Source organism: Anolis carolinensis, unplaced genomic scaffold (assembly GCF_035594765.1).
Source record: "Anolis carolinensis isolate JA03-04 unplaced genomic scaffold, rAnoCar3.1.pri scaffold_13, whole genome shotgun sequence".
Taxonomy (NCBI): domain Eukaryota; kingdom Metazoa; phylum Chordata; class Lepidosauria; order Squamata; family Dactyloidae; genus Anolis; species Anolis carolinensis.
In genome coordinates this window covers 2,270,804-2,298,018 of record NW_026943824.1, presented here as the reverse complement: position 1 = coordinate 2,298,018, position 27,215 = coordinate 2,270,804, and the positions used below count along the sequence as shown (strand labels likewise).

The following is a 27,215-nucleotide window of genomic DNA, read 5'->3' as shown; positions in this document are numbered from 1 at the left end:
CATTGCAACCATGTAGATGACCCATGGGGAAGATGTTATCTACCTGGGAAATCTTTAACAATTATGGGAGAGAGATTATCTCCAATTTTCATCTTTCACGTGCAGGTTAGACTACATCTGACCCATCATGGAAAATTAATATACAAGTTTGTTGTCAATATACTTTATTTTTAAGAGGGATGGGATTTAAAATGTTTTTCTCGGCAACTGCAGGAGGGCCAGCCACTCAAGTAAATGGTTCAGTTTAAGTCAGTGCATTATGTTCTTTATTTAGCGGCATCGTCCTATCCGTCTAAGGCAGCTTTTGTTAGTCATTCATTTGCAAGGCAGAGATGTTGTAAATTATAGATAATGCTTAATCTTTGAGTGGTTGCTATTATTATTTATTTATGCAGAGATAAATAGTTAATTTGGGGATTCTAGTTGTTTAAAGCTTACTGCCTTTTTAGCTTCCGTTAATGCCACTTTTAGTGCGCCATTGAAGTCCCGTAATAATTATAATACCAATTTTGCAGCACATATAACAACGTGCCTCAGTATTGCGGAGATCAATTTTGTGTTTTCAAAAGGGAAAGGAGCTTCTTCCTTTCCTAGGAAGTCCTGGGGACAGTTTTGGAATCAGAACCTCGTCGAAATATCTTTAGCTCTCGCATTTCACAGACTATTTTTCCGTGTCTTATTCCAACCCTGATCAAGAGATTGGGTCATCTCAAAGTGTGCACATTCGTGGTGCCCTTTTAGTTGGCATTTAGTGCAAAGGTATTAGGCTAATATGGCCTTTGGAATATTTCTCAAGACCAGCCAAGCTACCTCTGCTTGTTATTAGGCATGTGCACAAACTTCGTTGTTATCGTTTCTTTCGTGTCTTTTGTGTCTTTTGTTTATTCGGAAGCACAAAACAGAAAGCCACCTCCCCACACGAAACTCAGCTCCACACGAAAGACTGTTTTCACGTGGAGCTGAAATTTCATTCATGCGTGCTTCTTCTCTTTCTCTGGAAACGAAATGAGACAAGCTATTACCCGAATGCACATCACTACTTTCTACAACATACAAGCATTCATATATATAATAAGTTTCTTGGTCACTGAGTGGGGTTTTGAGCTGCTGTGAGTTTTTCTTTGTGAAGCTGCAGATTCCCATTACAGAGGGATGTCTTTGCCTTTCGCCATCTGCGCTTCTATCTCAGTCTTTGGGGAAAGTTCATCTTCAGCCACAAAACCTATTTCATCCTCCCTCCTGCCCGTTGAAGGCATTGCCAACAGAAAAAAGAGGAATAAGCCCATTATGTTTCTTTTTAAGTCACTGCCGAGTATCAGAAACATAAATCACGGGTTCTTTTTTCCACACCACTGTTATTTCCTTTGAATTGTGAATGGCAGATAAATGTTTCTTCTTTTTCCCTTCTCTTTTCTTCCATTTCATCCTGCCTGCGCTGCAATCAATTTTACTTTGTCTCCTTCCTGGCCGCGTTGTGCAGTGCCGACCGCCCCGCCGCAGAACGTTCAAGCAGAAGCTGTCAACTCCACCACCATCCACTTCTTGTGGAACCCACCTCCCCAGCAGTTCATCAATGGGATCAATCAGGGATACAAGGTTTGGATGCATGCTTTCTCAAGAATTTGGCATCTTAGAGCTCCCTTATAGAACCAAAGCTTTCATGGCCGGAATGACTGGGTTGCTTTGAGTTTTCCGGGCTGTGTATGATCATGTTCCAGAAGCATTCTATCCTGACATTTCACCCACATCTATAGCAGGCATCCTCAGAGGTTGTGTGGTCTGTGGTACAAAAATAAAGTTATATTATTATTTTATTATGTCACAGCAAACAAGATAGATATGCTGGATTTCATATCACAAAATCACAAGTCGAACACTTCCCAAGTGTCTAGGACTGTGTGATGTATTTTCGGATGATACATGCAGATCTCAGTAGGGTGGCCTTTTGCAGTTGGCAGATCGTGATTTTGTCAATGTCTATTGTTTCCAAATGCCGGCTGAGATCTTTTGGCACAGCACCCAGTGTGCCCATCACCACCGGGACCGCCTGCACTGGTTTCTGCCAGAGTCTTTGAAGTTCCATCTTGAGGTCCTGATAGCGGCTGAGTTTTTCCTGTTGTTTTTCGTCAATGTGACTATCACCTGCAACATCAATGATCCAAACCTTTTTCTTTTCCACAACTGTGATGTCTGGTGTGTTGTGTTCCAGAACTTTGTCAGTCTGGATTCGGAAGTCCCACATTATCTTTGCATGCTCATTTTCCAATACTTTTGCAGGTTTGTGATCCCACCAGTTCTTTGGGCCACATAGTTGTGTCTCTGTTTGTAGTCTGTCTGTGCAATTTTCTTACAGCAGCTGAGGATATGATCAATGGTTTCATCAGCTTCCTTGCACAGTCTGCATTTTGGGTCATCAGCTGATTTTTCGATCTTGGCCTGAATTGCCTTTGTCCTGATGGCTTGCTCCTGGGCTGCAAGGATCAGGCCTTCTGCCTCCTTCTTCAGGGTCCCATTTGTGAGCCAGAGCCAGGTCTTCTCCTCATCAGCTTTTCCTTCAATTTTGTCAAGGAACTGTTTTGTTGTGCCAGCTGTCAGCTCTACTTTGTAGTGCGGTTTTCTTGTACTGGTTTTTTGTCTGCTGATTTCTGATTTTTGACTTCAATCAAAGCAGGTTCTTCACTTTGCTTTACATATTCTGCCAAGGCATGTTCTTCTCTGACTGCTTGTTTTACTTGTAAGAGTCCTCTGCCCCCTGATCTTCTAGGCAGATATAGCCGGTCAACATCACTGCGAGGGTGCAGTGAATGATGAATGGTCATGAGTTTTCTTGTTTATTATTATTATTATTATTATTATTGTGTGAGTAGTGACTTGAGAACATTCTGCAAATCGCTTCTTGTGTGAGGCAATTGGCCGTCTACAAAGACGTTCCCCAGTGGACACCTGGATGTGTTACCATCCTGCTGAGAGGCTTCTCTCATGTCCCCACAAGCTAGAGCTGACAGATGGGAGCTCACCCCATCTCGCGGATTCAAACCGCCAGCCTTCAGGTCAGCAGTTCAGCCGGAACAAGGCTATAACCCATTGCGCCACTGCTGGGCGTTGGTAGAGAGGGAGATATCCATGAAGCTTTCCTACCATGCAATCACCACGTACCCAGATATGCAGATGAGGTCTTTCAAATATGGGTCTCCTGCAGTGGAATGGGAATAATGGTGACATTTCATAAAGCCATAAGTCAGAGTTACTGTAGATCAGACAGATAGCGAGTTCATTGCATAGGCTCCAAAACGGCCCAGCAATACCAAGGGCAGTCCACCTGAATGAAGGCTGAATAACCAGTGTGTTAAATCATGGGTTTTGCTGCCTTTCAAAATACGTTCCAATCTAACGTTTCCATTAGGCTAGTTTCTGGAGTTGTTTTTGTACCCATTTGTTGTTTAAACTGCACTTCCCTCAAAAAATATATAAAGTATTTCACGGGTTGATTCACACTTGTCAAGAGATAGTGATACCCTCGCCTGTAACTGTCAACATTTCTCCTTCACTTTCCTCTAATTCTTTTAGACCGAAACAGCTGTGCAGTTCATATTTCTCTTACAGATTCCTCCTCCCCCCCAAAACCCCCCCCCCCCTGTAATATGGATACTAGGGCAAGGAAGACATTTTTGTCACATCTTCTTGTACCACATAATTTTGTATAATGATTTATAAATTACCGGTAATCAAGATTTTGTGTTCCCGCTTGCCGAGCGCGTTCCACCCATGACACATTTTTCTGTGGCAAAGGCAGCCGGCTGCTTTTTATAGAATTGTTCGGCATGAAGCTCTTGGGAAGCGAGGAAACAGTTGTTGACATTTGGACGTTTCCATTGTGTTTCATTGATATAATTTAGAAAACAGAAGCAAGGCTCTGTGTGTGCCATTATGGGATTGTTTCTTCTATTTTGAAACTCACTTGAAATCCAGCGAGTCTTTGAAGTATGATGTGACAGTTCTGTGAGAGAGAACCAGGTGTGTGTTTGTGTGTGTGTTGGCGTGTGTATGGGAAAAGTCAGCTTTTTCCTACACTGCTAAGAAGCCAATTCTGGTTTCCTGGAGCTTGGGCGTACTGCGTTGAAATATGAATTTTATACGCTTACTCCTGAAGCTTTTCTATCCAGGAGTAGAGAAATGATTTTTTTTGGCCAGGTGTATGATTCAGGGAGCCCTGGTAGCAAAGTGTGTTAAAGCACTGAGCTACTGAACTTGCAGACCAAAAGGTCCCAGGTTCAAATCCCGGGAGCGGAGTGAGCACCCACTGTTAGCTCCAGCTTCTGCCAACCTAGCAGTTCGAAAACATGCCAATGTGAGTAGATTAATAGGTATTGCTCTGGCACTCCATGCAGTCATGCCAGTGGCCACATGACCTTGGAGGTGTCTATGGACAACGCCGGCTCTTCGGCTTAGAAATGGAGATGAGCACCAACCACCAGAGTCAGACACAACTAGACTTAACATCAGAGGAAACCTTTACCTTACTATGATTCAGGGTTCATGGTCCTCACTATTTTCCCAATCAATGGGGAGTGCTTGAACACTTGAAAGCATAACATCAGGACTAGTCAAATGGTGTAGGCTTTCTATTTGAGATCCTCTGTGACCCAGAAGTAAAATGCAAAACTTTGCTCCATTTATTTTTTCTGGAAGCACATCTACATTCTTCCTTGTGTTTGTTTGGAAATAACCACCATGCCCATGAAAAACATCCGAAGGCACATGCGTTAAATTCAAGGCATATGAGCCAAATCCAGCCTGCCATTTCTTCTTATATGACCCTCCAAATGCTTGACTACTAGAGTTGTGCACGGAATTCATTTCTCCCATTTATTTCGTTGCCTTTCGGAGCACGATATGGGAAGCCCCTTCCCAGTACAAAAATAAGCTCGACGTGAAAGCAAGCAGGAGCCGATCCTGACTCCTCGCCTGCTTTTTGTGAGTATGTGGCTCTTGTCTCCTTGTTTTGGAGAGTGTGTGTGACATGTAGGAAGCACACATTCCTGCCTACAGCTGAGCACCTTTCCTCTAGAGTAGGAATTGTCATTCAATAACATCTGTGTAAAAATGAAAGAGCACCGACTACTATGTAAACAAATTATAGTTGGCCCTCTGCACCTTCATCCATGAATTCAACGGCCCTTTGAGTTACCTGGGGGTGTAAGGGTTTTTTTTGGATATATTTTTATTAGTGTATATAATAAGTAAATAACAGCGAAAGAGTGAGAACAATGCTTTTGACAGAAAGTGAAGAAGAAAGGAGAAAAAAGAAGATAAGAAAAAGAAAAAAAACCAAAAAATTAAAAAATTAAAAATGACTTTTTTAATTTTTTAATTTTGGGGGGGGGGGGGGGGGGGTTGTAAGTTTTTTAAAACCTTTTAAGAAGAGCTTGACCAAGGGATCTTGGAAGCATGACCGACCCTCGAATCCCCTCCGATACCAGGAGATGGCTGCTAGATAGCATTTCAAGGAGGCAAAGGAGAGGCCCGAAGTGGAAAGATGTACCAAGAAGTCTAGAATTTCGGATGTCAGGGCCAAGACAGGGTCTAGGCCTCTGGGCTCTATAAACTTGCAAAACCTATACCACTTGTACTTATAGATTGCTTGAGATGGATGTGGCTCTGATGAAAATGAGTGTAAAACCCTTTCTTTGTTCATGAGTGGGTTACAAAACAGGCTAAACATAAAAGGATTCCCCTTCTCCTTAAAGGTTTCCGGGCTGACTCTTAGGGTCAGTTAGCTCCAATTAACAACGGTTAACCGAACTGAAGGGACCCCAGTTGGCTATTCGGCTAGCCTTGTGCTGTGAAAAGCAATCAGGTCGGCAAATTATATCGGACCCTTCAACAACATAGCTCACTTTTCTTGCCGTTTGACATCATCTCAAGCAGCAAGGGCCGTGCCAAGTACGTCAAATCAAGCTTCCAGGGAAGCGTGGTTTGAAAGAACTTGGCATTGCTTTTCTCCAGATAAGGTCAGCCCAAGACCTTGTGCTACCTGAGGCAAAGCACAATATGACAGTGATATGAATAAAGCCCAATTAGGAGACTGTCTGACTTCAACATTGGTGACAGGACAGTGTTAACAGGACAACAGGCTCCTTGGAATAGTCAAAAGCTCAATTTTTGCCAGGTCAAGAAGATGAGATGGGCATGGAGCTTGGGGATAATGATGAGGAACGTGTCATCTCCATTGTCACCTTTTGAAACAACCATCTCTTTATCTTCCCTAAGTTCCCTTAGTCATCGATGGTGCGATGCCTTCTTGCCATCCCTTCCGTTCTGAATTTGTGGGGCTAATGTGGGCTCTTATTCTCCTGATCCCTGTTTATTCATTCCCCTGTAAGCAAAGCCCTCCCCGGTTGCAGTTACGTGAATGTGTCACAGTTATGTAAATCGTCAAATCTCGCTTTAAGCACTTTATGTTAGCCACAGATATTTTTTTTTCAAAAAAGGAAAAATCGCCACACCACTTTCGAGGCATGCTTTTTAAAATTCCCTGTCTGTCGCTGGAACTAATAAGCAAGCCCTTTCAGCCAGCACAACAACAAGGTTAAATCTGTATATATAACCATATTGGTGACAATTCTGTTTTGGTTATATTGGGACGTTTGTAATTGAGCTTAAAATGTCCTGGCAGGTGTATGTGGTTGGGTTGTAAATGGGAACCACTGCGAAAGTGCTTTCTTTTTTCAAAAATCAGCTCTTTCTCTCCTGTTGCCTTTCTAGCTCCTGGCCTGGCCAGTAGACGCACCGGAAACGGTCACTACAGTCACCATCACTCCAGATTTTCATGGGGTTCACAGTGGCTATATATCCAACCTGAAGAAATTTGCCAGCTATTACACATCAATCCTCTGCTTCACCACCCCAGGAGATGGGCCACGAAGTCCACCACAACTACTCAGTACTCACGAAGACAGTAAGTATGGAATTGCCCATGTCTGTACTCATAGTCTTAATGAATCATAGTCTTTGGGCAGCGTTTCTCAACTTGAGGATCGTGAGGGGAATATCAGAGAAGTCACCAAAGTATTTTTTGTTGGTCCTGGGGGTTTGTCTAGGAAATTTGGCCCAATTCTTTTTTTTTATATATAAAGAATTTTATTAAATTTTTTATACTACATTGAAAGAGTGAGAACAACCAAGGTATAGAAAAGTAGGAAGAAGAGAGAAAGAGAGAAAGATAAAAGTCTACAATCCATAAAAATATACCCACACACACAAAAAATGACTTCCATTCCATCTTCTTGGATAATATTTTCTTATTATTCAATAATATTTTTTTCTTACTAAAGAAAAAAATAGTAAAATTATGTCTCGTAATCTTCATTTTCTCAAATTATCCAGATAGTCCTGAAGATCATCCCAATTCGTTCTTTTCATTATCTTGCCTGTATTTTTCTTCAACGAAAAAGTCAATTCGTCCATGTCCTTTATTTCTCTTATCTTCTCCACCCACTCCTCAATTGGTAGGGCTGATTCCTGTTTCCATTCTCTAGCAAAAACAATTCTAGCGGTGGTCGTAATATAAGTGAAAAGTTTGTCTTCTTGTTCAGTCAATTGTAAGTCTAAATCTGTAAATCCTAATAGATAGTACTCTGGTTTTCTTATAAAGTTTCTCTTTAAAACCTATTGTGATTCTTCATGAATCTTCGTCCCAATTTGGCCCAATTCTATTGTTGGTGAGGTTCAAGGGGCTTTTTGATTGTAGGTAAACTATAAATCCCAGCAACTACAACTCCCAAAGGTCTATTTCCCACAAACTCCCCCAGTGATCACGTTTGGTCATACTGAGTATTGGTGCCAGGTTTGGTCCAGATCCATCATTGTTTGGAATCCACAGTGCTCTTTGGATGTAGGTGAACTACAACTCTAAAACCCAAAGTCAATGCCAACCAGACATGTGAGAGTTGCATTCCAAAACACCCGGAGGGTCAAGGTTTGCCCATTCCTGTGTTAGAAGAATGTTATCCTTGTTGGGAATCATCCTGGACTACTCAAGTCTAAATGTAGTCAGATAGATGATAGAGTTAGATTGAGGGAATCCTTTCCCTGTTTCCAAAGCATCCCTAGATAGGCTTTACTGTGTTTCACTCTATCCTGTTTATGTCACATCCCTTACTTTTGAAGTTAGTAGAAATGTGAATCTCCTGGCAAGATGTAAGGAGATGTTTGTTATTTTTCCTTTCTTATTTTTTCCTTAGAAACTAGTCTAGAGTAGACTAGACAGCTCCCAAGCCTTTCTATCTACAATGGGGTTCTTTTTACCTGAATAAATGCTTTTTTTGAACTTTTAGTGAGACTCTGCAGTCCATTGCCATTCTAAATAGTCAAAGGCTTCTCTTTGCTCACCGCATATAAGTAACTGTATTTGAAAGTTTACTTTTGCTACTCTGCTACATTTTGGTGGAATCTCCCCACAGAGGGTTAAATTGAGTCTAACCGCTCAGAGATTACCACAACAATCCTCTCCACTATCAAATGCTAACTTGTATCTCCTTGTGTAGACCGTGCTTCCAAATCCTTCATTCTTTCCTCATAGAAGGTTTTCTCTACCATTAACCATCCTCTTGTCTTCAAGCTGTTTTATTTTTCTACCAGATACTTGACCTCGCAATGAACAAAGTTTATGTAACCCCAAATGGCCTTCCTAATTAGGCTGAAACCATTCATGAAATCGATTAACCATGCCGAGAACCACAGCCGACTCAAATGTGCCTTTTCAGTAGGAGCTCCTCTCTGTTGCAAGGGTTTTCAGCACATAGTTATAAATAATTTCCAGTTCTCCCTTGGGGAAATTATGTTGTTTGTCTAATTGAACCACAGTAAGTGGTTGCATCCCTTGAATTGCTTCTGAAGACTCAACTGTTATTAAATTACTGCATTATTCCCATTAATTGGCTAATTAATTGTTAAATCTAAGTTACTTTGCACAATTAAAGGTACAGGAGCTTTGTCTTGGTTCACTAGTGAGGTTCCATAACGTGTAAAGGGAATATTTGTATGTGGAATCATGTATTTAACATGCACTCAGAAGACATCATTGTCCATGGTTTCTGAATATATGTTTTGTATTTATTCTGAAATCTGCATCCTCCGTTTAGACATTATGATATTAACCTTATGGACTGTAGTTGATTAAAAAGAATACTTATTTACAGTCAACATGCATTTAATCGTCAATATACTGTATATACTCGAATATAAGCCTAGTTTTTCAGCCCTTTTTTTAAGACTGAAAAATCCCCCTCGGCTTACTCAGGTGAGGGTCCTGGTTGGCTTATATTTGGGTCAGCTTATACTTGAGAATATATGGTACATTTATTATTTTTCTCTATTATTATTTGTATTATTACATTTATTATTTTTCTCTATTATCGTTGCTACTATTACATTTATTTTACTCTGTTTTTATTATTATTATTAATACAATTATTAATTCACTCTATTATTACTTGTATTATTTTCCTGTATTTATTATTATTATTATTACATGTATTATTTTACTCTATTATTATTAAAAGGATACATAAGCACCTTTACATTGAAGAAGATGAGAATAATGATTTGATCAGAGTTGGACAGTCTTATCTTAAATTTGAGCTGTATGTAAATATTCAAAAACATTTAACCTACCGATGCCTCAATTAATGTAATTTTATTGGTAGAGTAAAGTCTCACTTATCTAAGCTAAACGGGCCGGCAGAAGCTTGGATAAGCGAATATCTTGGATAATAAGGAGGGATTAAGGAAAAGCCTATTAAACATCCAATTAGGTTATGATTTTACAAATTAAGCACCAAACCATCATGTTATACAACAAATTTGACAGAAAAAGTAGTTCAATACGCAGTAATGTTGTGTTGTAATTACTGTATTTACGAATTTAGCACCAAAATATCACGATATATTGAAAACATTGACTACAAAAATGGCTTGGATTATCCAGAGGCTTGGATAAGTGAGACTCTACTGTATCTAATTTTATTTCTGAAATTTACCAACCTCGGCTTATACTGCAGTCAATGTTTTCCCAGTTTTTTTGTGGTAAAATTAGGTGCCTCGGCTTATATTCGGGTCGGCTTATACTCGAGTATATACGGTAATTAACCTTTTAAGAAAGGATTTATTAGCCTTATTTCCTACATTGGACCCTCTGAAAGTCAATACAAGATCACCATTGGTGGTGACGTTGCTTTGCTTAAGCTCAACAAGTCTTCTCCTGAAATAGAAGTGAGAAATAAGTTCAGGATCTTTGGTTTCATTTGATAGATGGTCTTTCCACTGATGTGTATCACAACTGTTTCAACCTAAATCCACACTGCTGTTATGTTCGTACTGCTGTAGCTAATTCATCACTTGAAATCACAAGTTTTGAAAGGTTTGGGCAGATGGGTTTGAAGTACCGCATGCTGACAACCAGGTACCTTGTGTTGGCAACCCTCCAAAAGGACAGACTGCATATTTTAAAAACCTTCATGGATCTCCTTTGGGTTTTGTTTTGAGGTTCTTTTTGCTGCATTCATAGCATCTTCCTCCTTCGTAGTCTCACAACTTGCCAATGGACAAGTCCTGCGAGGGTGACACATAGTCAACCCAACCAGGCATATATCTTGTTTGATATGTTTGTTTCGGAAAGACTGGAGGATACAAAATGTTGGCAGGGAAAGCGGTGCTGCCTTCCTGTCAACAGAAAGAAGATTTGTAATCTTTGTGGCATAATTCACAGTTCTTCCATGCAAGCTCCTGCGAAGATTGTCATTCATTCATTCATTCATTCATTTCCAGAGTGAGGTAGTTATCCTCCTCTTCGGTTTTCAGAGAGACTCGCTGACTCGCTTACTGGGAGAGTCTTACTTGAACTGCACAATAACAATAGGAGGAACAAAACAGCAGCATCTATATATATAAAAGGGTAATGAAATTTCGGCCTAGGACAAAACTACAAAACTACACATCCCAGAAACACTAAACTTGGCAGCACAACCCCTCATCCATGCCTCTACATTCATACAACAAAAAGAAAAGAAAAATAAAGTCCTAATTAGAGCGAGAGGAATAATTGTTTTTATCCAATTGCTGCCAGTTAGAAGGCTAAGCTCTACCCACTTGGTTTCCTAGCAACCCACTCAGCCCAGGGGACAGGCAGAGTTAGGCCTCACTTAGGCCCCTTCCACACTGTCTATAAAATACAGATTATCTGGTTTTAACTGGATTATATGGCAGTGTAGACTCAATATAACCCTTTTATAATGGACTTAATGTCAGGGGAAAACCTTTACCCTTTACCCTTAACTGCCACCAATTCCTCAATACTTTATTTCCCATACCACCATACTTCGCCACAGCAACGCGTGGCCGGGCACAGCTAGTTATATACTAAAAAGAGAGTGTGACATCAAATGTAATAGATTAGAAATGCTGTGTGCGACAGCGGGCAGTGTGTTTGACTTAGCTCCAGGTGAGACTTCTTAGAAGACCGTTCCAGGGCCATAGTACCATTGTATGGTACATTGTGATGTTAAAAAACCCACATTTTCCTGTCCATTCTGGATAACAAGCTTTTTTGTTGATACCCAGGACCTTATCAGACGCAGTGTCACACCTCAGGTTAGCTTCACCTTGCTAAAGACACCAAGCCACACACAGGAAGTAGTCTTTTGTGGTTTATTTAGTGTTGTGGTAATCTCTGAGCGGTTAGACTCAATTTAACCCTCTCTGGGGGAGATTCCACCAAAATGTAGCAGAGTAGCAAAAGCAAAAGCTTTCAAATGCAACAGTTACTTATACGGGGTGAGCAAGAGAAGCCTTTCAGCTTAGGATGGCAATGGACTGCAGAGTCTCAGTAAAAGTTCAAAAAGGTATTTATCCAGGTAAAAAGAACTCCATTGTAGATAGAAAGGCTTGGGAGCTGTCTAGTTTACTCTAGACTGGTTTCTAAGGAAAAATAACAAACATCTAAATAGTTACATCTTGCCAGGAGGGATGGTAGGATGCTTCTTGTTAGCTAGAAGAACAAAGGGAGAAGACTGAACCAAAATGGTTCCAACCTCATGGTCCAGTTTATTGGGGCCAAAAAAGATATTCTGACCAATGAGAAGTTAGTGTCCCTGAAGATTCACATTTCTACTAACTTCAAAGTAAGGGATGTGACGTATACAGGATAGAGTGAAACACAGTAAAGCCTGTCTAGGCATGCTTTGGAAACAAGGAAAGGATTCCCTCAATCTAACTCTATCATCTATCTGACTACACTTAGATGTGAGTAGTCCAGGGTGATTCCCAACATTTAGAAAATAGGCAAAAGATAGTTCATAAAAGGGTAAAAGTTCAGTTTCAAAAGATAGGCACAAAACCATGCTGTAAGCAATAAATCCATAGAAACATAGAGCATAAAACAAGGTCCTTTTCATAGAAGCCAAAAGTCCCAGCAAATATAATATATCCACGAGATATTACAGGAAAGCAAACTTGGCACAGGAAAGCAGACTTGTGTCTTGATCAAGCAATGGAGTTGCATTGACAAAGATCTCTCTACAAGTAGACTGTTTTAAAAGCATGGCATAAAGGCATTCCTTTGCCCTTTGACCTCCCGTTTATTAGCTATGCGAAGACTTCTCCGCAACCCTCTAAATTCCAGTCTTGTAGCTCGATCGAGATCCTCAGAGTCAAGGCCACTGAGCTTGTTACTGTTACCAGGCGGAGGCAAAGTGCTATCCTCCCTTTCTGCTTCTTGCACCTGAAATTCCTCATTAGAAACAACATCATGATTTATTCCCATGAGAACAACTCCCTGCTCTTCATTTCCCACAGCCGGAATGCTCCTATAATTCCCAGCATCAGAGTCATCTTCAAATTCATTCTGAATCCCATCATTATGCACATATAACCCAGGATCCTCATCAGAGTCACACAAAGGCAAAGGCGGAGTCACAACACAGTCTTCTCTACATCTTCTCCTTGTCTCTCCACATTGCCAAAATTCCACGGAGCCCATCACATGATGCAGGGCAATGTCTGGTGGGAATCCGTGGGGCTCCGTTTCAGCAACATGGAGAAACGAAGTCCAGATTGGAATCGGGTATAACTGAAAAACATCGAAGAACATGAAGAGGAAGCAGGGAGAGGATGAGGAACGGATGGGAAACCACGTGGAATGGAAAACCATCCCAGAAGATAGGGAAAGACAGTAGGGAACGAAGGAGGATGGTTCTGCTTTTCCCCACTTTTCCCCACTTTCTCCCTGCCCATCTGATGAGATTCTCAGTCCATCTAACACAGTGTTTCTCAACCTGGGGGTCGGGACCCCTGGGGGGGTCACGGGGGGGGGGGTCAGAGTTGTCGCCAAAGACGATCAGAAAACACATATTTCTGATGGTCTTACTTTGGTCCAGATCCATCATTGTTTGAGTCCACAGAGCCCAGCAAGTGAGAAAACCATTGGTAGATTTTGGCCGTTGAGATGAATATGACAAAGGGTGGATTTATTTTTCCTAGGAACGTTCAAAGTGATGAAGTGGGAAGTGTAAATACTGAAACTAAAAGGGTGTATAATCTGAGGACAGTCAGCAAGGGGAATCAAAGGAGGGTCTCTGCAGAGAAAACTAATTCAGAGACCATCTATATCCAAAATATCAAAGCTATCCCTTCCAACAACATCTCAATTTGATTAGCTTTGTGCTGCACTTCGTGGAAGCTGTGCTCTTCTATAGTTTTCATTAGATTCCCCGGGTTTTGTGAAGACTGATAGCAGGCAACAGGCATAGCTCTCCGACCACTCTTTCCCCTCTAACCATTTAACTAATGGATGTGTGCATTTTGAAGATACGTGGCTTCCTTGATTGTACCTGCTCAAAACAGCTGGGACCGAAATACTTCACCCTGGTCTCAGAATTAAATCGGGAAGCTGCACATTTCTGTGCCCAATACATCTCTCTTCAAAACAGTTTTTTTTTAAGCGTTCCCTTCTCAGCAATTCAATAATCTTATTTAAGAAATAAACAAGAAAAAAATGCATGCATAGCATGTCCAATTTGTAATATCGCACAGTCCAATTTTTCTCCCCGTCATTTTCCCGGGCCTAATTTATCAAAGCCTATGGAGAGGGAAAACATTTTTCTTTGGTGTGCGGCGCAAGTGCTCTTCACTTCAATTCCCCACTTTCCATTTGAAATCTCACCCCTGCTGCTCTGGTACGGGAAACAGACAATGAAGCAGAGATGAGCAGCTTCTTGATGTGGCGATTTCCTGTCCCCATGACTCGGGAGTAACCATCTGCTAGTCAGTCCTGCTTCAAAGACGATCCTTATAGACCACTCCGGTATTAAAGCCATCCAATTCCAAAGGCTGGCAAATTGGTTGTGGGAGAGACTTGTTGGAAAAGAACTGGGTGGGACCTCTTTGCTCGAAGGAGTGATTTTCTGCCATGTGTGCTTAGCATGGTCTAACCCACTGAATTTCTGCAAAGCTGCTTAATTTTAGATGTGTTTACTTAAAACCGGGATGGCAAAGCAGAAGGGTTTCTTGGATTATTTGCTTCCGAAGTAATCTGATTGTGCAAGGCTTCAGAAATGCCATTGACACACATTAAACCAGCACCATTGATCTGGTATTTGTTAAGTACATACATCTACCATGGCCCAAGGCCGCTTGTTCTCTGCTTACAACAGCTGCTGCTGCTTCCTTTTTCCCTTTTTTTCCCTTTTTGGCCAGCTGTCAAGAGATTACTCTCGTTCCTTTCCTCACGAGACACGATGACATATGAAAAAGAGCTCTAGCAGAATAGCAGTTCTCACAGGGGTAGTCCTTGGAATTGCCAGGTAAAAGGCTTGATAGTGATGGGAAGGAGTGTGCTTACAATCTAAGCAAGCTAAAGCCAGGCAGAATTGGTCGTACTGATAAGATGGGCAAAATCTGAGCCTTGTAAGGCAAGTGCCTGTCTTGTATAAAAGCTATCGCCAGATAGATTGGCTAAGGTTAGTCTAAATCAGGAATCCCCAAACTACAGCCCGCGGGCCACATGCGGCCCATTGAAGCCATTTATCCGGCCCCCACGGCACAAAGACTGAAGGGGGTTGGGCTAAATGGCCCAAGGGATCTCTTCCAACCCTATTATTATTATTATTATTATTATTATTATTATTATTATTATTATTAATCACGTTTTATTGATTAGCCCATCGGCCATATCAAAACATTTAACACATAACATACAACATACAACCCGCAGTACAAAAGAAGTTAAAATAAACAAGCTGTTAACAAGATCCCGTTCATGTCAAATATCTGCATCACCTCCACAGTTTACCCCAGTTGATTCCAAATATGCAATTCTCAGCTGTGTTGCTTTGAATAGGAAAAGGGCTGTTTTGTGTGTTATTTTAGGATTCTAGCCGGCCAACAAAAATGAAGTTTTAATATGTGGGTCCCAGTGTGTTTTGTGAATAATGTATGGCCCAAGGCATTGGTCTCTCTCTTTCTTATATAATTGACAGCTGAACAGTACATGTGCAATATCCTCTAACTCTGATGCTCCACAAATACAAATTATTATTATTATTATTATTATTATTATTATTATTATTATTATTATTATTATATTGTATGATACAGGAAACAAGATAGACATGCTGGATTTCATATCACAAAATCACAAGTCGAACACTTCCCAAGTGTCTAGGACTGTGTGATGTATTTTCGGATGATGCGTGCAGATCCCAGTAGGGTGGCCTTTTGCAGTTGGCAGATCGTAATTTTGTCAATGTCTATTGTTTCCAAATACCGGCTGAGATCTTTTGGCACGGCACCTATTATTATTATTATTATTATTATTATTATTATTATTATTATTATTATTATTATTAACATTGAGGCTGGGAGGCCCTCTGTCAGGGGTGCTTTGCTTGTGCTTTTGGTCCAGAAAGGCAGAAAGAAGTTGGGCTAATTATTATTATTATTATTATTATTATTATTATTATTATTATTATTATTACTACTGCTTGGTGGTCACCTGGCCAACTATAGTCCAGCCCTCCAATGATCTGAGGGATCGTGAACTGACCCTCAGTTTTAAAAGTTTGGGGACCCCTGGTCTAAATGCATCCTTCCTATTCTCTTTCCCTTTTCCTCTTACACACACATGAATACACAAAATTCTTCTAACCCCGAGAATCTGGCTCAGCAAAGCACTTCCATTCCAGCCGTCAGTCTGTGCCAGGTATCTGCTGAGGGAGACTGTGGTGCTGAAAACCCTCAGAGCTCATCATCCCATCCACTTTGGATCGGAGAGGCTTTGTTGCTCACAGTCAGCCTCTCGAGCAATAAAAAAAAGCAAAGCTCGGCTTCCCAATCCCGGCAGGAGATCCCAGCTATCTTTGCTGGAAATTTGAAGAAGGAAAGAATAAGCTCTCTCCTTTGAAGAAGAGAAGAACAATCAGCTCCTGCTTCGTAGCTGCAAGAGACATCAGTCTTTCACTGCTGAACACCAGGAAGTAAGAATAGCAGCCGTGTTCAGGGTGTATCAAAAACTATTGGAGAATGGCTTTTGAAATAGATAGGGTCATGTGTGATTTTCTCTATTTTGCCGAGGAATGCTCTGATGAAGGACAAGGTGTAGATACAGAAATTAAGTGGGTGTGTAATATCACGACACCAATTTCCGAGTCCCGAGTAGTCCCCCTCACAACCCAAGCAGTTGAGTAAGCCGAGAATTAAACAGCCCATCTCCCCTATTATAAAACAGTATTTCAGTGGACCCCAGATCCATTTTTGGGAGCCACCTGAAAGATGCGTTTTTACTCTGGAAAGATCCAGCCCATTGGAGGCAATGGGGAAATTACAAGGCTCACCTTTCCATCATTTTTAGGACATCAGTCTTAAGAAACCACTCTTTCTGGGATCCTTTCACCTTAGATCCTTCAATAAGGCCTGGATTAAAGTAATCAGACTTAAGAAACCACCTTTTCTGGCATCGTTTCTCCTCATGTCCTTCAATATGACCTGGGTTAAAGGCACCAGACGTAAGAAACCACCTTTTCTGGCATCATTTCTCCTTAGATCCTTCAATAAGGCCTGGATTAAAGGCATCAGACTTAAGAAACCACCTTTTCTGGGATCGTTTCTCCTCATATCCTTCAATAAGACCTGGGTTAAAGGCACCAGACCTAAGAAACCACCCTTTCTGGGATCGTTTTCCCTCAACACCCTTTCAGTGAAGCTGAGTTTGGGAAGGCACTCTTTTCAAACACTTATTTCAGTGGGAGCGCCACTACCTGAAGGAGCATTATCCATTCTTAAAAAGGATATAAATTACCTCCTCATTTTATGGTGTCTTTATAAGTGGTAAGATTTGAAGCATTTTCACCACCGGTAGCAGTTTCTTAAGTGTGTAGAAAGTAAATTGCTTCTTTATTGCTATTGAGCCAAAAAGCAAGCTAAGCCATGCAGAGCTGTGAGAATTTAGATCACCGATTGGTCTCTCTCAGAAGCTTACTTGCAACAGAAAAATGGAAGCCCAGCATGGCTTTCTTCTGTTCTGATTGGCCCAACAGGTAGGGTGTACAGGGAAACCCCATGTGCATGTGCTCCTGCCTCTCTGCACTCCACGTGTAGCCAAAAGAAACAGAAAGCGCTTGTTTTGGGCAGCCACGTGATCTGTTGCGGCCGGAAAAAATGGTAGTGGAGCCTAAGCCATTACAGCTGACCAAAACAGTCAAAACTAAGATAGAACAGCACATCAGTGAATGCTCTGGAGAACCCTCCTGGCCTTTGTTTATCTTTCAGCCTATTCCAAAGCAGCTCCCTTCTTCCTATCTTCAAATATCGGGCAGCAACACTAGAGTGTGTCAATGTGAGATTTGTGTAATGAGAGTGTTTAAATGTAATTTGTGCCATGCTTGTATTGCAGTCAGATTGCATCATCCAGTGTGTAATAGTGTGTAAAGAGTTAATCACTAATGAGCTATGGTGTGTGTGGCTGGAACTAGGGAGGATCCAGACACAAGAGTGTGTGCATATCTGTCTTGAGTTCCAGTCAAGTTTGAGATCTGTTGGAGAACAGATCAGTCCTGTGTTTGTTCGTCGTCTGCAAGAGTCTGTTTGTGCTGTTTACTGCTCCATTCAGTAAAGCTTTGTATATTGCTTTTACTGACGTCTCAAAGTGTCGCTTCATTCTGCGTGCCATTGTTTTCATACTACTGATGAGGAACTGAAAAATATAGATTTTTAGACATATATTGTATGCACATTAGAAGCACTGAAATGTAGAAAAAAATCATGCTCTCTCTGTACCAGGCACAAAGGAAGTGTAAAGGCTCTATGTGAATGTACAAGCTGGGAGAAGGGGGGCCAGTTATCTATACATTCCATTTAGAGGGAGAGCAGACTTTTGACAGGACAAGAGTGGCCTCTTGATGGATCTCTCTTTTGGTGTCTGTGACTTGCTACAGGCTTTTAAGAGTGCTTAAGATAGGAAAATGCTGATTGTTCATATTTATGCCCATGTATGTAAGCATGTGAAGTGACGTACTAATGACGAGATGTATGTAGAAGCATGTTCTTTGTCTGAAAATGTATAAAAGGCAAGTCAATGCCTTGATCGGAGCTCTGGTTTGCTTTTTGGAAGAGATTCCACTTCCAGAGACTCAGCTGAATATAATAACTGGACTTTTTGGCCTCTCAAAGGATCTCTCTTGCGTTATCTCTCCCGTCATCTACAACATTACTACTGCTGCGCTGCAATACTCTGACAGAGTGGAGGGGTTATTTGACATCTCAGAATGAGAGTCAAGCCCCATCTCCAAGCTTAGGCAGTGGTTAGAGCTTATACTGGCCTGCCTTTCTGTCATGCTCTCCAATCTTTGACATCTCCGGACACAGAGCAAGCGCTGACAAAGAACAGGTGCCAGCCATAAAACGGGCCAGCCATAAAACTTCAATTACCCTCTGGTATGTGAGAACCCCTATATAAATGGGCTACAGAGAAGATTCTGGTATTCTGTACAATAAAACCTGTTGAAATCTACCAGCGTGTGTCTTGGTGATTTCTTCTGGTGGAAGACTTACCCACAGCACAACTGGGAGAAGAGAACCCGACAATTTGTACAGAATACCAGAACCTTCTCTTTAGCGAGCCCCTATATAAATGGGCTAAAGAGAAGGTTCTGGTATTATGTACAATAAAACCTGTTGGAATCTACCAGCGTGTGTCTTGGTGCTTTCTTCTGGTGGAAGACTGACCCACAGCACAACTGGGAGAAGAGAACCCAACAATTTGTACAGAATACCAGAACCTTCTCTTTAGCGAGCCCCTATATAAATGGGCTAAAGAGAAGGTTCTGGTATTATGTACAATAAAACCTGTTGGAATCTACCAGCGTGTGTCTTGGTGCTGTCTTCTGGTGGAAGACTTACCCACAGCACAACTGGAAGAAGAGAACCTAACACTTTCCACCACATTTGTGGTGTTATGTGGCTTCTCATCAGCTCTGGGATTAGACAACCATTTTCTTTGACAAGATTTCCTGCACTTATCTTCATCTTAGGCTAAGGGAGTGTCACTCATTGAGCAGGGATTTGAACCCTGATTTCCTGGAGCCCTGATTCAATATGGCAGTACATTGCACTAGGTCTCTTCCCCATTTTCAGGGGCTTTAATCACTTGTGAAAATTTGTGGGACTATAACTGCCTTTGCTGGTTGTCGGTATCAAAGAATCCTGGGTGTACGGATGGCGCTCCTGCAACGGTGATGTGGCTGGGGGTTTCTGCTTTTTAAAAAATGAGTTTGAATAGGATTTGAGACATAACGCTCTCCCCTTCTGCTGTAGTTCTAAGGAAAATCCCTCTTCTGAAATTGAGCTTTCCAAACGAAGCGTTCCCTATTAGCTTTAGGATTTTCTTCAGGACCACATCAGAAGAAGAATCTCCGCTGTGATCCTTTTCAATGCAATTTCCCTTTTAAAGCCATGGCAGGCTATATGCAGATGGCATTTTACCCCAAGGTAATTGATGACCTTGTTTCAAAGTTTCATGCAGAGATTGAATTTCATGTAGATATAAAATTGGGACATTTTGGACCTCACGGTCTCGAGCAATAATGCCCTTGCACCATCTTTTAGAATTGGCTGTCAAGAGAGGAACGGAGCAACAATCTCTATTTTCTTCTCTTTCCTGTCTTTCTGAAGGTTGGGCATGCCCAAATCTATTCTGTCTTTTGATATAGGAGCTCATAACAGTGATAAAGTATTGCATCCAAATTACTCTCCAAAGTTTTTTATCATCTTCTTTTTTCTATACTTCTTTTCCCATTTACTTTACTCTGAACAATCAGCTGTAACAGCCTGTATTTTTTGTTTCTTATTATGTGTCTAAAATATTCTAAATTTCTATGTCTTTCCCATTTTCTTCATTATACTTAATACTTTTCCATTGGTCACCCTCTTGGTGCCAGAAATCCTTAATATCCTCTCATAAATCCACATTTCAAATGCTTCTTTTTATATATCTCACCATTTTGATTGCATGCTGCACAGAGTAGAACAGAGAGTGCCGTACTTTTTCGCAAAGTCAAATTATAAGTTTTTATTGCACATTATCTTCTTCATCTTACTCTGTCTCTGTCCTAACTTTTATTGCGTGTTTGATCTCCTACTGTTTTATTTAGACAAATTCCAGAGGATATATATTTGTCAACATCCCAAAAAAGAGGCGGGGGTTAATAAAGTCTGCAGTCTTATATATGAATTAAATTCCATTGAACCCATTTGGATTTATTTCTAATGACTGGACATCTATCGGATTGCAGCAGTTCTGGGAACAGCCGAGAAGAAGATCGGGTGGAAATAATTCCTGCGGATGAGAGCTAGAATGTCCTTAACGCCTTGATCAGTCTTGCCGCGCTGGTCCTGGCTGGCTGTTTTATTTCTTCAGACCAAACAATGCCAAGCTGAATTGAATCCAAAGTAAACGGGGCCCCTCCTGTTAACAGATTTCCCTTTCTGATTGCCAGAGCCTGGAGTGGTGGGACATCTGAGCTTCACGGAGATCTTGGACACGTCGCTCAAGGTCAGCTGGCAAGAACCTGTCGAGAAAAATGGCATCATTACAGGCAAGTATCGGCAAGTAGCCTCCATGAAACGTGTTATGAGAAATGGGAGAGCGGGGCGTGAGAATAGGAACGGTTGAGGTTCAGGGGACACATCACATTGCAGAGATCAATAGGGTCAGCTTTGATCAGGAGCCACTGGCTAGGAATTCAAGCTTGTTGCTGCTGCTACTTTTGTGAGACTGAAAAGTCAACAAAGGTACCTTAGAGGGGTTATGGCAGGGGTCCTCAAACTTTTTAAGTGGAGGGCTGATTCACGGGCCCTGAAATAGTCCAGAATTAGGATTGTTGTTGTTGTGTGCCTTCAAGACGTTTCAGACTTAGGTCAACCCTAAGTCTAAAGTTTAGGTCAATGACCTTGGAGGGCCTTAGTTTGGGGACCCCTGATCTAGAAGATCTCATAAGACCATAGGTAAGCAAAGAGACCTCCAAAAACCACCTAGATGGTCTCATAAGACCATAGGTAAGGAAAGGGACCCTCAAAGGCCATCTAGATGATCTCATCAGGCCACCAGAAGACCATAGATAAGGAAAGAGGCCCTCAAAGACCATCTAGATGGTTTCATAAGACCATAGGTAAGGAAAGGGGCCCCCAAAGGCCATCTAGACCATCTTATAGGACAATGATGGGCAACCTTTTGCATTTGGTGTGTCAAAATTCACCAAAAAAAAAACCTAGCATGACTTGGGTGGTGTGTCACTTCAAGAAAAAAAAACTATAATTTCACACTATTATTTAAACTATATAAATAACAAAAATATATAATTATAATATATAACTGTATTTAATTTAATAAATCAAAAACTATTTACTACCATTATTTCCATGAACAACAATCTATGGTACCTCTTGTAGTTTCCACGCTGATTTCTTTCTATTGTAGTTTCAATGTAGTCAAGAATAATGAATAATAATATTATAATATAATAGTAATAATATAATAATATACTACAATAATAATAGAATAATAATAGAATGATATATATAAATGTAATGTGCATAATTCCCATGGAGTAAACAACAAAACCACTGGACCAAATCACACCAAATTTGGCCACAAAAGACTTTAGTCATCCCATCAATCTGCATGAGGCAGCGTGTCAGCAAAAATGGCTAGGCGTGTCAGTGCTGACATGCGTGTCATAGGTTGGCCATCACTGTTATAGGACCATAGGTAAGGAAAGTGACCTCCAAAATTAATCTAGATGGCCTCATAAGGCCGTAGCTAAGCAAAGAGACCTTCAAAGACCATCTAGACAATCTCATAAGACCATAGGTAAGGAAAGGGATCCTCAAAGGCCATCTAGATCATCTTATAGGACCATAGGTAAGGAAAGTGACCTCCAAAAGCCATCTAGATGATCTCATAAGGCCGTAGCTAAGCAAAGAGACCTTTAAAGACCATCTAGACAATCTCATAAGGCTGTAGCTAAGCAAAGAGACCTCCAAAGACCAGGTAGACTTAGGTCAACCCTAAGTCTAAGATTTAGGACAGGGGCCAGGTCAATGACCTTGGAGGGCCCGGGCCTTAGTTTGGGGACCCTTGGGTTATGGGGCCCATTATCACCTCGACTGCTTTCCCTTCATCCAACAAACTCCACTTCTCCCTTTCTACCCCTCTCAAACTGGATAATTATGAAGAAATTCAGGTCCTAAATTGACAATATAGACATGTTGCTAAAGTGCATATCTTAATCTTAGTCTTCATTTTAACCCAAACTGGGGAGAAAACTTGCCATTTCAGTTAGCCAATTAGATCTTGAATAATAATAATGAGAGGTGGGATGTGACAAAATAATAATGCGAGGTGGGATGTGACAAAATCATGCCTTTCCCTTGAATGCTTTGGTGCCTTTATACAACGCTGCTTAGAAATCTGCGAGCGGCTAGGAGCCTTCCACTTCATCACTTCGGTTCGTGGATGTCATTTGCTGAGACTTGTTTTTTAATTCTTGTGCACAGAATGAGCGGAAAGCGCAAAGGGCATTAGAAGGGAGCAAGCCAACTTTGGAAAATTGCCCATTGCTCTCGTTGTAGATTTCAGTATCTCCCTTTCTCCCTGGGTAAACTCTGATTTATGAGGGCCTGGATGCAGACGGACAGTTTGTGATTGGATGTACTGCTCTCTCATACGGAATTTACTCCAGATCAACAGAAAATTATTTCTGAAACTCCTCCGGTCATTAGTTTCAGTTAGAGTGCGGTTTGCTAATGCCAGACATTGAGAGACACTTCTCCTGGCTTAAGCTTGAGTCAGGCAAAACCCGACTTTTGTCTACCTTTTGGATTCTTTTGAGTGCTCAAATGGCACAGTATGTGCTTTTTAAAAATTAGACGCCATTTTTTTTTTAAAAAAAACTTAACATAGGTCCCAAAATTCCTCACTCTCACTTTGCAGGCTCAGTTCCTTTTTGGGAACATTGGGTCAAGAAATGAAGCTTGTGTATTACGAAAGGGCACATTGAGGAGGGATTCAGTTTCAACCATTTGATAGAGAGCCTTAACGAAGCCGTACCTATTGATCTACTCACATTTGCATGTTTTTGAATTTCTAAGTTGACAGAAGCGGGGGCTAACAGCGGGAGCTCACCCTGCTCCCTGGATCCAAACCACCGACTTTTCGGTCAGCAAGTTCAGCAGCTCAGCGGTTTAACCCACTGCACCACTCTTTTCTCAGTCTCTATTGCCTGGCTTCCTTGGATGGTCCCAAATTCTGTTTTATTTCCAACTAGCTTGGGGACCCGGCAATGCTGGGTTCAGTGCTCTTTGGATGCGGGTGAACTACAACTCCCAAAATCAAGGCCCATTCCCACAAACAGCTGCAGAATGTTCAGTTGGTCATGAGGCTTCTCTGTGCGAAGTTTGGTCCCGATCCATTGTCAGTGGGGACCACTGTTTCTCTGAATGCAGGTGAACTATAACTCCCTTTTCCCCAAAATTGTCCAATATGTTCTATTGGTTATGGGGACTCTGTGTGCCAAGTGTGGTCCTGGTGTATCATCGGTGGGGTTCGGAGTGCTCATAAATAAAATAAAAGAACAATGGGTTCCCCTAAAACTGTGGAGACCAAAATCCACTGCTAGTGGTAATATGACAATAACCAAATAAACTAAATGTATATATTACAATAACATATATCCAAAAAAACAGGACTGTTCCAATCGCATAGAAGTAGAAACCAGCGGTTCTTCTCTCGAAGTAGAAGACCAAGTTTTTCATGTGAGTAAATGTCCTGTTCTTTATTACATATGAGTAGACTCCAGTTCTCATATAACTTGACTCAAACCTGCAACCGGTTTCGACTCACAGGAGTCTTCGTCAGGCGGTTGGGCTTACAAATAATCAACAAAGGTTCAACTTTTGAGGTGAGAAATTCACCATCAGTTTTCTGAATAGGTGGCCACTATCTATGTCCCCTTAGGATCCACCTATTCAGAAAACTGATGGTGAATTTCTCACCTCAAAAGTTGAACCTTTGTTGAGTATTGAAGTAAGTAAAGTGCCTGAATATACTTTTTTGTAAACTTTTTTGTAAACTTTCTGTACAAATCATTTAACTGCATGTATGTATTTATGATATGTATTATTTGTAGACCCAACCGCCTGACGAAGACTCCTGTGAGTCGAAACCGGTTGCAGGTTTGAGTCAAGTTATATGAGAACTGGAGTCTACTCATATGTAATAAAGAACAGGAGATTTACTCACATGAAAAACTTGGCCTTGTACTTCGAGAGAAGAACCGCTGGTTTCTACTTCTATGCGATTGGAACAGTCCTGTTTTTTGGATATATGTTATTGTAATATATACATTGAGTTTATTTGGTTATTGTCATATTACCACTAGCAGTGGATTTTGGTCTCCACAGGTGAACTATAAATCCCAGTACGTACTACTCCCAAATGTCCAGGCCAATTCCCCTCCAAACCCACCAGTATTCAAATTTGGGTATATCAGGGATGCATAGCAAGTTTGGTCCAGACCCATCATTGTTTGGGTTCCTAGCGTTCTGGGTGTAGGTGAACTACAACTCCTCTAAATTCCCCAGTAGGAGTCACAGTGCTCTGACTTGATGCAGGGTGAACTACAACTTCCACCATGTGCAGTCAATCCCCAAACTCCTCCAGTAAATGTAGTTGCAGCTCAGTTGTGCTCTGTTTGTTATGCAGTGAGATTTGAAAGGAAAGGGCAGTAGGCGGGGTCATGCAAATTCCACAGCAATGGAGAACCCTGGGATGCCTGCCTGTGGTGGAAGAAAATGCAAAATCTAGGATGAAATGGTCCCCAAATGAAAGCATTCCTTGGGTGGTGGGCTGTAGTGTTTGGGGAGGACATTGGCAGGGGTTGGGCTGCATGTTCATGGCGCTCGCTGTAACCAAAATGTCAGTGGAAAAGAGTGACTTGCTGGCTCCTCAGCACTGGGAACGGGAACCTGTTTGTGGAGGCCAGAGGCAGACATCCATGCCACATACATACATACGGGTTTTCACTTTTATTATGGATATAGATATAGATGAAGGAAACTCTATCCATCTTCTCCACTCCATGGCTGTTTTCATACATATGGCCTCCTATCCTCGGTTGCCTTTTTCTAAGCTACCACCACCTTAATCTTTCCCCGGAGCAGAAAAGTTCTGTGATTGCTTGGGTGGTCCTTTTTTGGCACCTCTTTTCAATAGGCTCTGTGCTTTCAAGCAAACTTTTCCAACCGGCTCTATGGAGACTGTCACAAGAAAGGTTCGCAAATGTGCTTCAGAGTCAATCAAATTGTCACCAGGGGCTCAGAGGAGAGAGAGAGAAGAAGAAAGGAACAAGTAAAATCAAAAGCCAAATTGAAAAAAAAATCAGGTTATAGAAACTCAAGGGAAGTGTATAGAAGGCAGATGATGGAGAGGGGAGAAGAGAAGAGCAAAGGCATGAAGGGCTAAACAGGCCGACAGCAAGAGGAAAGTGAGGTGGTGGAGGGTCAGCTGTTGTACAGATCAGGACAATGGATGTGGCTGTTCAAGGCTTGAAAAGCGAGATGAAACACTTCCCCTTGCTTAAAAGCCTATCTACAGGTGGGTGGCTGTACAGAATGAAAATTCCCCACACACATCGCAATTATTTTAAATTTCTCAGCATGTTCCTCTGAGTTCATTACCATCTCATTTGTACGTTTGTTCTCTCGGTTCCTGTTTGTGATGGAGACTTTTGCCCACCATAGAGGTCTATCTTGTACCATCAGATAGAGTTTTTCATCCCAGATTGTTCAGACCAAGCCATCTGTCTGGGGTGCTTTGAATGCGATTTTCCTGCTTCTTGGCAGAATGAGGTTGGACTGGATGGTCCATGGGGTCTCTCCCAACTCTATGATTCTATGATTCTATGGTAAAATAGAATTGTGAGTGTGTGCCTGACCTTCATGAGTGTTCATATTTTATTTACTCCCATGTTGTATTCAGGCCATGAGTTGGAAGACATGACACTTTATCCTGGACAAAAGTTGGAAATGAGAGGATATGAGCTGAGGTTGGGTGTTTGAAGGACCATCAGTGAGGGCAACAGAAAGTGGACACAAGTTGGAGACGAGAGGATATGAGCTGAGGTTGGGTGTTGGAAGGACCATCGGTGAGGGCAACAGAAAATGGACTGTGATGTCTCAGGCACCTTTGGCCCCTGACCCCGCAGCCATCATAGATCAAACTGAAGAGGATTTGGGCTTTCTTCCATCTCAGCAAGATTCCGTCCCTTTCCAGATGTCTCCTGTTGACATTTCAGTGCCAGAGCCAATTAGGGATGCCCTTGAAACGGAGCCTGTTTCTCCGGAAAGTTTGGTGTTTGATAGAAGGGCTTTTCTCAAAACAGATCGCTCCCAAAGGCAGATTTTAAGGAGAAGCACAAGATTAGCGGAGAGAGGCAATTGTGGTTAAATCAGTTCCCTTGGGAAGTTTCGGGGAGGCAGGCATCTGGTACGATGTTGAAACAGCTCCGTTCTCTGGGAAGATTTGGGGAATCAAACACCTGCTTGGGGGGAGCTCTTGAACTTCAATAAAAGTTCTGCACTGAGTTTCCCCTATCGCGGTGTCAACGTGA

At 41.6% G+C, this 27,215-nt stretch overlaps 1 protein-coding gene across 7 annotated transcripts in view; it reads left to right on the top strand.

Moving 5' to 3' along the window:
- sdk1 (sidekick cell adhesion molecule 1) overlaps positions 1-27,215 on the top strand; it is a 615,491-nt gene that overhangs the window by 403,207 nt on the left and 185,069 nt on the right. For all 7 annotated transcript variants that reach the window (XM_062964472.1, XM_062964469.1, XM_062964468.1 and 4 more), the window contains exons 18-20: positions 1,481-1,596; positions 6,766-6,958; positions 21,045-21,143. In XM_062964472.1, coding sequence (XP_062820542.1) covers positions 1,481-1,596; positions 6,766-6,958; positions 21,045-21,143 — 408 coding nt within the window. The remainder of the gene's footprint in view (positions 1-1,480; positions 1,597-6,765; positions 6,959-21,044; positions 21,144-27,215) is intronic.